We start from the raw sequence: 12,091 nt of genomic DNA on the forward strand, positions 1-12,091 counted from the left end.
TTCTACTCTGCCTTTGCCACGTACTAAACAATTGTATATTCAATTAACTCTACCTGTTTTAGCGAAATCGTTGGACCAATTCCCATTCGACGTAGTTTAACTTTCTCATAGGTCGCCTGCGTGGTCTTATAGTTAGCGCCAGTGTCCTGGGATTGTACATGAACACCAGTGTTCCGGTGGTCTGAAGTCAGGAGCGTGGTTCATTCAGCCTTGGTTTGCATAGAAAATAATGTTTGCGTAAGAGAGGGAACGAGCAAGAGCAAGGTGGCGCAATAGCAAGACAATGATTTCGCACTCGGAAAGTCGGCGGTTCAGATCCTCATTCGAACAGTTGTGTAGATGAAATATTGCGGGGCTTGCACAACGGTATCTGGGAGCAAGCCTGAGAAGTATATTTGCAACAGATCCTCCAGAAAAGCGTAAAAAGTCTCTGCTATCTGCTGGAAGGAACCTCCGTTGTATTAAAGCGTCTTCGACTCTCGCCATTCCGGTTCTGTGGTCCTGATTCTGTTAATAGATCTCCCTGTCTTCCATCCTTCCCCGACGCCCCGTGCTAGCTTCAACCCTGGGTGTCGTCCAAGCCCGCAGCCCAATTTTGGGTCCCTGTTGTTTTGGGTGTGGTGATGATTTCGCAAGGGTTTTGAAACATCTTTCTAGCCCGCCGCGACCATTCTGCGGATTTTTGGTAGCGCTGTTCCAGTCAGTATACTAGTATATAACCTGTTTGCTCGACTGGGTCTAGGCCGCCTGTCACGATAGGGCTGGCGGGGTTACGTGCTGTGGCTACTTGTTTTACACCTAAGCTAACGAAGGGAGACGACTGTGGATTATGGTGCTTCGCCTTGGTGGCCAGCGCAGACGGTGACACAGTTTAGTTTTCACAGGCTGGTCAGGCGCGCGGCTTCCTGTTGTGTCTGCACAGGCAAATACGGGTCTCCAAGGTGAGGCGATGCGATGCGATGCGATGCGGCGCACAGCACAGCGCACTCTGCCGCCAGGCTGCCTCACCTGTTGCTCTGGACTCGTTCTGCGCGCCCACCACCAGGCACTTGCCTCTTCTCTGGCAGTCTAACAGTTGCCAGACAACAATGAGAATTGCTGGCAGCTACTAAAATCTCGCCACTCTCCCCTCCAGGTGCCAGCAACGTGCTCGCGGGCAGCTCGTGACCCATTCAGGTCTCAAGTGAATACGTGCCACAGCAACAAAAATTTCCGTGCTGAAGACAGTGGAAACATCGGTACCACTGCTGTGCATAGTGCCGATCTGTATAGAGCCTGAGATACAAAGGTCGCCAGTCGCCATGCGGTGTTTTGCGAGGTTCGCTCTTTGACTATCACGTCGTTGGAGCCCGCTATAAAGGATCCAGTGACAAAATTTCGGTGGCTGTTATGGGATATTCGTTGAGAATTTTAATTTCTTATCCCATTTATCCTTATATCTGTATTATAATGTGGGCGGTAAGCGATATATGTCTTGTGTGGAAACAAGACTGTTCCACTCACTCGCGGTGCGCCTTGTTTACACGACCCAACCTTCGCCTTCAGGCTTGCATTAAATACTGCTCGGTTCTGTCTTGTGTTTGTTTTCCGGCAGTGTCAGTTGTATGTTAAGAGTGGTGCTCAGTAACGTGGATAGATATACTGATGAAGAGCTGGCCAATATGGGTGCACTGAATAGTTATGAGCTAGTTAGGTACTTATTTGCATGTTCCATGGATCATTGGAACGATTCTTTTATCGGAGTTATGTGGAACGAGTCAGTTTACAGGATATGTGTAAATTATTGGTGTTAACATTAATGAACACGTTATTTTAGTCCTACACATGAAACTACATTTAAAAACATAAGTGATGTTTTTGCATTTTGCTAACGGTTTTGAAGTAGGCATTCATCAGTGGAATGACGTGGAATAGCTGTCAGCAACAGGAATCGCACATCACAGTACTCTTTGATTCGAGTTTTACGTTTTGGTGATCGCACATTACAAACTTTTCCGCTGTTGTGTAGGTATTTTCACAGAAATAAAGCTCATGTGGGTAGCAAGCAAATAAATGTCTTTTACATTGTTATTCTTTAATGAGATAAAGAACACCATAGGTCTCCTAAACCAGGAGTAGTAAATCTTTTTTATTCGGTTTCCACTTTCGTATCTCCGTTGCTAGTAAAATTTTCTATGCGCCCATCGGTTCCACAGTAATGGTGATTTATAGAATAGATAAGTTACTTTACTTTACAGAATTTATAAAACAGAGTTAAAGCAAATTACAAAATACAACAGTTATTATTTATTGAACCCTTTATGCAATTTTTTAATAACCTAATGAAAATATTTGTAAAATACCAGCTGCTTACCGCCCACCCACCATGGTTCAAAATGGCTCTGAGCACTATGCTACTTAACTTCTGAGGTCATCAGTCGCCTAGAACTTGGAACTAATTAAACCTAACTAACCTAAGGACATCACACACATCCATGCCCAAGGCAGGATTCGAACCTGCGACCGTAGCGGTCGCTCGGCTCCAGACTGTAGCGCCTAGAACCACGCGGCCACTTCGGCCGGCCCACCCACCATGGTAGCTGGAACACCTACTAGTGGGTGGTAGGGACCAGGTTGACTACCACTATCCTAGACCAAAAAACTTGGAAAAATCCTTGAGGACGTCAGAAATTTAGTCGGGGATCTTCGCGTTCCTCTGTCTGCGCGAACAATGCAAAAAAATAAAATATCTCGTGAATATCTGGATTTCCGTGCTTTTCTGTCCTTACTGCGTTAGTCTCTGTACTTACCTGTAGGTCACAGTTCCGCACACAGTAATATGGAATCATGTCAACAATGGAGACAGTGAAAGATAGTAGGAATTACATCGTGAGGAACATCGAAAATAGTATTGAGGAAGTGGAAGTAAGCGAGTGACGAGCATCATATGCAGATCTATGGACTTCATTATCATTATTGTTGATTTACGACACGGTTGCAGAATACTTGAGAATAGAAACCAGCAGCTGAGTTGTTAACTCGAAATGCATGAGATGAAAAAATACTTTCTACGATATTCGTTCTTATAAACAATTTCTTTAGAACACCCTATAAAAATATAATTGCTGATAGATCGGTTCTAATGCAGACGCTCAATTTTATTCTTGAGTTTAATTTGTTGTATTCAACTGTCGTCGGTTCAGTTTGAAGCGACATTTTACTCTGGGAAAGCCAAGCTATCGCTGGAGCTTTTTGACGCCGTAATTTGTATGCGCATGTGCCGCTTGTCTTGTAATTAAACCGTTGGACCTGCAATGACTTAAAAAGATTATGGCTGCTAACCTGGTTAACCAACAAGATGGCTGCAAATGCTCTCGTACGTAAGCCCAGCCTTCTGAGAAGGAGCAGCGAGCAACGTCGCGCCCCCTGCTTAACGCTGCCTGGCAAGTGTCGGGACCGCCGTCAGACGCTGTGGTGCGTTCGCCAGCCAGCGGCTCCCCAAGACCGACCCGGGCTCAGCGGTATAAGCAAGCCGTGCGGCATCGACCTCTCGTTGCAGTAAAACGCTGCCACTTCGGACAAGTTGCCGATTCTGTGTTTCCTGCGAATCACCTGCTAGAGTCAGACACACCTTGTGGCATCACTCGATTGTAACAAATTGGGATCAGATGATCACCAGGCCAAGAGTGATGCAACCACACAGGTGCAGTGTACTTGTCAGCTACGGCTGTACGAACATTGACCAAGTTCTCCACGTAGTCAGGAAGTAAATGAAGAGCATGTGATTCTTCCTTAAAACACCCCTAAACATCCCACCTGTGTTAATAGTAAATTGTAACTACTATAGGCGCTCACATAGGAGATGACATGCTGTACGGGGTAACGCAACATGCAACAGTCTTGTGACTGTAAGGAAAGGACTAAAATATTGAAGTTGCAGTCGACTTATCAGCTACGTCTATACGAACGTTGACCAAGTTCTCAACGTAATCAGGAAGTAAATCAAGAGCAACGCACATTATTCCCCCTCGAGGCTCGCCTCAACAGCCCACCATTGTTCACAGTGAATTTCGGCTATAGGCGCTCATTTTCTAGATGACATGCTGTATAAGGAAAAGTGACGTGTAAGGAAAAGGAGTAAAAATTGAAAAACGTCGGCAAGCAAATGCACAAAACACATTTTAAAATGAACTTTGACTATGTTCTACACTATATGTCTTACGTTTTTAGAATATAGCAGGATAGTCATCGAAACTATTTGCGGGATAAAAACGGAAGATTTTGCATCTAAACAGCCCCATCAATCCCACATCACTGTTCTCATTGTTCTCCCACCGCTGATGGCAAGTGTATCTTGTCACTTGCAGAAAGTCATTTGTTTTTAGGCGAAAAATTCGTAATGTCCCTGCCATTTGGTGAGACCGAAAGCTGAAGCGTAAAAACCATGGGACGGGGATTGGTTTTCTGGGATAGGTTTTATTTTTATAGTCATGTAATTTTTTAAACAATACCACTCTTTTTCATATTTATTTTCCTGAAATCTTTCTTCTTATGGAGGCAACATGGTGACTTTTGTGTGACTTGTAAATGTGGTATACGGATTTGAAATTCGAAACTACAACGATAGTTCTAAATAGTTGTTGGGGCTGAGGACGCAGATAAACGTAATTTAATCTCCAAAGTCCTTTAGTGATAGTCACACAAAAACGTGAAACAGTCTTTGCTACCTTCCATTACATGTAAGCTCAGTGTGAGCTGTGGCTAAGTAGCCACATGAGAACGTGAGAGGAGAAACACATGCGCTTCATGTTTAAATACAAACTGACATTTTTGGGTTCATAAACATTTTATTTTTATCTGTTATTACTTTTATTTTGTCATTTCATGTACTGACACGTTCCATGACCTTTCAGATTTGCTCCTCAATTTGTTCCTACGGAACTAGACGTGTAAAATAAAAAAAAAAATGGCTCTGAGCACTATGGGACTTAACTTCTAAGGTCATCAGTCCCCTAGAACTTAGAACTACTTAAACCTAACTAACCTAAGGACATCACACACATCCATGCCCGAGGCAGGATTCGAACCTACGACCGTAGCGGTCGCGGGGTTCCAGACTGTAGCGCCTAGAACCGCTCGACCAATTCGGCCGGCCTGTAAAATAAAAAAATAAAATAAAATAATCAGTTGTAAAATAGGACATACAGTCGCCATAGCTGGCCAGTGGGAGCAGCTTTCTCTTTTCAAGACACATTCCGAGAAGGATGAGTAGTGCCTGACTGCAGTTGACAACTGCGCACGAGCCTTGCAGGGCGCTGGCGAGCTTTGCGTGGGCGTCACCTTGCGTAACTCTGCCGTGCTGTGCTGTGTGGCGGCGTAGCGTCGCGCTGCACGAGGCGAGCCGAACCGGCCCGAAGCGAACCGATGAGCCTATTAATAGCGACGGCGAGCGTCCTACGGCCGCTGCAGCTGCGGGCAAAACACCGTACCCGCTGACGGCGCGAACGCACAGCACAGCACGGCGCGGCGAGCGCATATCTCACGCCCAGGCGTACCCCGCTCTAGACAAGTACAAAATACACAACCATCTCTCCCACCTCCCTATAACAGGCATAAGACCTTTTTTCTCCTACAGATGCTACAGAAAGCCGCAACGTCTGTAACCGATGCAAACTGGAACGATGGCGCTTGACTAGGTAGCCCGAATATTATTGGTTGAATATTTATGTCGCCAGTTTTCGTCCGGCAAAGAGAGGAAAAATGATGGAATACAATTTCTGGTTATCAGACTTCTCCTTAATATTCGATTAAATTCCAAAACTCTGGGCAGTGTACCATGGAGTGAGGGCATGTGATGCTGTTGATTGAGATTCGTCCTTGAAATGTGAAGACGTTAGGCTCTGCGGGCTTGGTTGTTGCTGTTCGATACGACAAAAAAAGTAGTCTATGAGATAGCACTGGGCTTCAGCCGCTCTTCGCTCATCATCGTGCAAGAGAAAACTCGACACTAAACTATAGATACAATCATATCAGTCACAAACATTCAGTAGATATATGCATAACACATTGACAAGGTGCCATTGTACGCCAAGGGAGAAAAATCTTCCAAGTTTGACAGCTGATTCTACCCTTCATGATATCTCGGGTAAACAAAAGCAGTTGGTATATCACGTTGACACCTGATTTACTTTGTTACTGCGCAACGTGTGGCAGGACAAAGAAAATATACTATCACTAAAATGAACGGCATCTGTGAAAAACTTCCGCCTTGTCCGGTAATGGTAGTGTGGGCCATAGCCACTGGGGAGGTGAAGTGCTTCCTGACTTTGGGTACACGCCATTATTTATTATTATATATTTAAAATATGCCTAATTACAGTAATTATAATCAGCCTTTTCCGCGTTGCTCGCCTGTTTATACGTCTGACACATCAGTCGAATGCACCTCCTCCTCCCCCTCTCTTCGTCTCCCCCCTTTCTCCCTCTGTCTGTCCACCTCGTCCTCCCACATGTGCCTTTCCATCTTCTCCTCCCCACTCTCTCTGTCTACTAATCCTCCCCCTCCCTTTTCCCATTTCCTCCACCCCCTCTTTCTGAATATATCCTCCCCCCCATTCTCTTTTCCTCTCTGCCTGCCCACTTGACCACTACACCTGCCTCATGCATCTCCGCCTCCTCGCCGTTTTCTGTCCATTTCCTCCTCCCCTTTGCTCTGTTCATCCCCACCTCTATCTGTCTCAACCTGTCCCGAGCCATGGTCATCAGCACATGTAGGTCCTGCAGTACAGTTAAATAACCCAGGCCAATACCACTCCCACAACAAGCCTGTCATTCAGGGCAGCCTACATGTTGGGGCGAGGACAACCGTTTCTTGCCCTCACATGTACGCTGCGCATGTACATGGCAGCCTATGTGCCAGGAGACTGAAAAAGAACTGTTTTTTCGCCGTATCTTCACTCATATTGGAGCTAGGAGGTTATCAGCTCCACAGTGTCGATACTCGTGAAGTTTGCTTTTTCTGTGGAATTGGTTGGAATCGATCCAGGAATTTGGTAGAAGATCCTGGACTTGTAGATATACACTCTTATATATATATATATATATATATATATATATATATATATATATATATATATATATATATATATATATATATATATATAATGCCGGCCGCGTTGGCCATGCGGTTCTAGGCGCTCAGTCCGGAACCGCGCGACTGCAGGTTCGAATCCTGCCTCGGGCATGGGTGTGTGTGGTGTCCTTAGGTTAGTTAGGTTTAAGTAGTTCTAAGTTCTAGGGGACTGATGACCTCAGATGTTAAGTTCCCTAGTGCTCAGAGCCAGCCATTATATATATAATGTATATTCTCTATTGCAGTGCCTCTTCATAGCTCTATAGACGGCTTTAGGCGCAAATAATAGCCGTTTGCACTTCACAGGTGAAAGCCGTTAGAAGTGCTGCCAGGTATTAGGAATTTCCTTAAGTTAGCTTACCTGTAGGAGTGTCTTAGTAGTAAAGAATAAATGTATAAAAATTCCATTCATGATGTGGCATTTTTTCACGTATTCCAGTGTTTACGACTTCGTATCTTCTGAAATGTGATAGGTAGGTGGGTGTTACCTGCACAGCGATTATTGACTGACAGTACGAGATATGTGTACCAAGTCTGATTGAAATCGGTCGAGTTGTTTAGGAGATGTGGAACATACTGTTCAGTCATATAGATATAGTTAGATCCATTTTTATGGTATGTATGGACATAACATATAGTAGATGTTTAGGTTTCATTTTTATTCAAGATACACAAGGAACAATTACAATTATAACGAATTGTAATAGTATGGATGAAAATTATTCAGTAAACTACATTCATATTGGTAAACCTCTGTGTGATCCATATTCGTTTAAGATGGTGATTCGCAATACTGCAGATACATACAGTAATGGCCTTATAAGTATTACAGACAAAACAACGTTTTTTTTTTAACTTGAAGTAATATTCTAGATAAGGTTATTACATTGTAAAATTGTGAAATTAGTTCGTGTATAGCTTTACTAAAACTGGTTTTCGGTGGACCAGCTGCATCCATTTTCTGTAATACGCATTTTTAATGCGTCTCTCGCAATATTAAGTGTGCGGAAAACCCACTGAAGGTGATCAGCTGTTCGGTAATCCTCGTTGCATATACAAACAGCACTTTTGGCTGGCCTGGACTGACGGTAGTAAGACGTAAATTTTCCTTCTTCTAATGTTAGTTGACTGTGATAACTGTATGGAAAGACGGTGTAGATTACTCCGAAAAAATGTGTGGTGGGGCCTTTTGTAATTCCAGCCCATTGTTCCCCAATTTTCTTTCGAAGGGCATCTCAATTTTCTTTTGGTCACAGACGGAGGAATTCTATCGCGTTTGTTCGAGCTACTTGTTCGGCGAGCTCGTGTACCAGCTCATTTCCAGGAGTTGGTACACGGGCTTTTGTCCATTCGGTGTTAGTATGCCATTTTCGCTGACGCAGTTCCACGATTTTGTTTGTGACCGTATTCAGTTTTAGTGTTTGCCCGACATCGAGGCGTGGCTTTGTTTAACGTGGCTGTGTCCGGGTCCCGACAGACGGCGGCAGGACGGGGCAGGGCCGGGGCAGGGCCGGGCCGGGCCGGGGCGTCGCTTCCGCGCCGGCGGCGCATTCCGTTCGACTAGAGGCGTAACGCGATCGGCCGCCGCGGCAGCCTTGGCGAGCACGCACCCGGCCTCCGCTGGCGCGTGTTCCAGTGGGCCGCCGCGCGGAATACAGGCCGCGACGACACCGAGAGCGAGCTACGGAAGAGAGGAGCGGGGGAATAAGCACAGCTCTGAATAACTGAAAAACTCTATTGGACTCGTGATGCCAACTGAGGAGCTCCTTCAATCAGAAGTAACGGCTCCAGGGCCTGAAAAGTCGACAACTGCAAGGAGAGCGGTGTGCTCATCCCGTGCCCTTCCGTACTAACTGAGCAAGGCACGGCGGCCCGTCGACATCGCGTGTTCTTCGAGGTCTGATCGCGATCGCGGAACTTAGTTTGTTTCATTTCTTACTTCCATTTGTGTTTCTATCTGTAACGCATTGAAAATATGTAGACAACAGTACAAAAATCGATGGTATGCGCAGTGTGACTTGTGTGCATGTGAAGACCCTTGTTCACGGGACTCCAGCCGATATCACATCGTGATCACGGTGGTCGACATTGTGAACAATACCTGAAAGGGAACAATTCTGCGTTTGCTACGTACTAACACTGACAGCTGAGGCAGTAAACCAAATAAGTAATCATTACATTATTAATGTAAACTAGTCACTGGATACCACGGCTTCCTTAAACTAAAAAAAACTGAGGCGATATCCATGAGCAAAGTACGATTTTTATCCGGTGGTGGTCTTTTCAGCCTGTGTAGTGAAAGTTACTGAGAAATTATAGTTTGTATGAGATTTGTTCACGTTGCAGGCAGGTGACGTTCTGATACATGCGAATACTTTCTATGTTTGAGAGTTGTATATATTGCAGGCAGGTAACGTTCAGATACTTGCGAATACTTTCTACAGTCACATTTCAGTAGTTTTTTAGTTTCGCTATTAGCACTAGAAAAAGAGGACAAGTGAGAGAAGACTCGTACTCTGAGGATTCCGTGCAAACCTCATCAGGTATGTAGATAGATACCTCATTGTAGTTTTCGGTGAGTGGCTTCGCGAGTATCAAAATATGTGAGATAAATGGCTGTATCTTTTGATTGCACTGACTTGGAAGCCTAAATTTTTTACACCGCCAAGGGACCATAGACGTTAGTATTTAACACAGATTTCAACCGACTCACAGCCATACGGATAATGAAGTCATCCTATAAGGGTTTTAACTGATTGACGTACGGAATCCTAAAAAAAGGCGAATTAAAGGGATAACGCTACTGGAAGCTTTGAAGACACAAAACTACTAGAAGATTTTAGAGCCCAGAGCTATCTGGCATTATAAGACGCATAGACAACAACACTTACGGCGAACTAATGTTAAGATTTTTCGAGGCGTGACTGTGGATGCACTTGGATGTAGATAACGTCCACGAGACGTTTTGGGTTTCTTAAATTTTATGCTGAACTGATACGCCTGCCTGTGTGGTAAGACAGGACGCAAGTTTGCTCTGCGAGGATCATAATTTTTCTTTTTCTTAGGGGGTCAGAGACGGGGGATACTTCGCTGTGTATGTCCTTGACTAACTGTCTCTTAAATAGCTAATCGTATTAATCGTGTTTAACAGACGCCTCAGGTGGTATATGCAACCAAGGTGTCGTGCCTGAAACATATTGTTAATAGGTTATCAGTGGCGCTATTAAAGTCCCAGGCTGTCATTTCTCTTCCGGGTTGAAACAGTAAACAAAGGAACAAAATAGAGTTGCACGCTACATACGTTGTGGTCTCTTCAGCAGCTGAGCTGTTGCATTGCGACAAAGAGAAATTAAAAGTTGATAAGCCCCATAGGGACCGTGTACAGTGAACTGGGGTGCGCCGAGGACACGTGTCGAGACAGTAATGGCTACCTGCACGCCGTGTCAGCAGGCACGACGCGCTTGCGACAGAGCCGCCGCCGTCTCCTCTTTACGGCTTCGAGGAACGCCGCTTTACGGCGGGTTGTTCACATTTCGTCACAGCGGCCTCGCACCCGTATGTGGGACTGCGCGCCTCTCAGGTGAGATAACTTCTTGTCCGGCCGGATTTCTCAAATAGGCCGACGGACGCAATTGCCTCTCTCAATTCTGAGTCCCATTTCTGTGGCTGCCGCCGTTTCACGAGTGCTGCGGTGACTCCCACGCTCTGCTAATGCTCTCCGCTAATTCTGTCCTACCTGCACACGTAGCGGTTTACTGTGGAGGGCTTCAGAAGTAGACAGTGTATAAAATATAGACTTGCAGTAGCAAGAAAGGCTGTTGTGAAAGAAGAGATTTTTACATATAAATTTCGGTTTTAGGAAGGTCTGAAAGTGTTTCGAAAGTAACGTTGTACATCGTGGAGGATAGCTGCTACTCAGAAAAAGAAAACAGAAGTTTTCGAAATGTTGTCGTACAGAAGAATGCTGAAGAGAACGTGGATAGTTCGGGTAATTAATAAAGAGGTACTCAATCGAAATGGGGAGAGCCGGCCAGAGTGGCCGAGCGGTTCTAGGCGCTACCGTCTGGAACCGCGCGACGGCTACGGTCGCAGGTTCGAATCCTGCCCCGGGCATGGATGTGTGTGATGTTTTTAGGTTAGTTAGGTTTATTAGGTTTAAGTAGTTCTAAGTTCTAGGGGAATGATGACCTCAGAAGTTAAGTCCCATAGTGCTCAGAGTCATTCGAACCATTTGAAATGGGGAGAATAGAGCCAGACTGGAAGAAGAGATAGATAGATTGATAGGACCTATCGTGAGACATCAAGGAGCTGTGATTTTGTTAGTGGAGAAGAGATGCCGGAAAGGGGAGGAGTATTGTTGCGGGAGAGGAAGGCTTGATACGAGACGCAGACTGATGTGTGTGTGATTTTTAGCGTTATGAAGAACTCGACACCTGTCTGTAATTTGCAGCAAACCATTCTGCGCACTGGGCAGCGACAGACACAACAGGGAGGACATGTACGTTGGAGTAGGATAGAAAATCCTATTTTTCGTGCTTCATTGATTCGTTGTTGGTTTTTTTTTAGATATTGCGCATTGTGTGACCAACACATCGACTCGTTCCACGATGAAGTAAGGGTTGCGATGGTTCCCAGTGACCAGAGGATGCGTAACTTGTACGGTGGTGACGGCAAACGTGTAGCGAAGGGCAGCCGGACGCTGACGACGCAGCGAGTGACCGCGCCGCGGAGCGCCGCTGCGAGTTGGCTCGCCCGGGTGCTCGGGGTGCGGTGTTTGGCCAGAGCGGAGCGCCTGGCCGCGTCTCTTGGCGTCGCGTGGCTTGGCGCTGCCGCGGCCTTGGGCCACCGTGTAATTACTCGGCCGCCGGGCCGCGCCGCGCCGCGCCGCGCCCGTTTCGCAACACGCGATGCGGTCCCGTCCCTCGCGCCACGCACACGCGCTGCGCTCTCTCCACGTCGCTACCTCAGCTGTTACCTGCA

The 12,091-nt window shown here is 45.8% G+C and overlaps 1 protein-coding gene across 1 annotated transcript in view; it reads left to right on the forward strand.

Moving 5' to 3' along the window:
• The first annotated feature begins 3,337 nt into the window (after positions 1–3,337).
• LOC126412925 (neurogenic protein mastermind-like) overlaps positions 3,338–12,091 on the forward strand; it is a 154,542-nt gene continuing 145,788 nt past the window's right edge. Inside the window, exons 1-2 of the mRNA XM_050082813.1 lie at positions 3,338–3,537; positions 11,678–11,853. Of these exons, the coding sequence (XP_049938770.1) occupies positions 3,338–3,537; positions 11,678–11,853 (376 nt within the window). The remainder of the gene's footprint in view (positions 3,538–11,677; positions 11,854–12,091) is intronic.

The sequence above is a fragment of the Schistocerca serialis genome, chromosome 7 (genome assembly GCF_023864345.2).
Source record: "Schistocerca serialis cubense isolate TAMUIC-IGC-003099 chromosome 7, iqSchSeri2.2, whole genome shotgun sequence".
NCBI lineage: Eukaryota > Metazoa > Arthropoda > Insecta > Orthoptera > Acrididae > Schistocerca > Schistocerca serialis.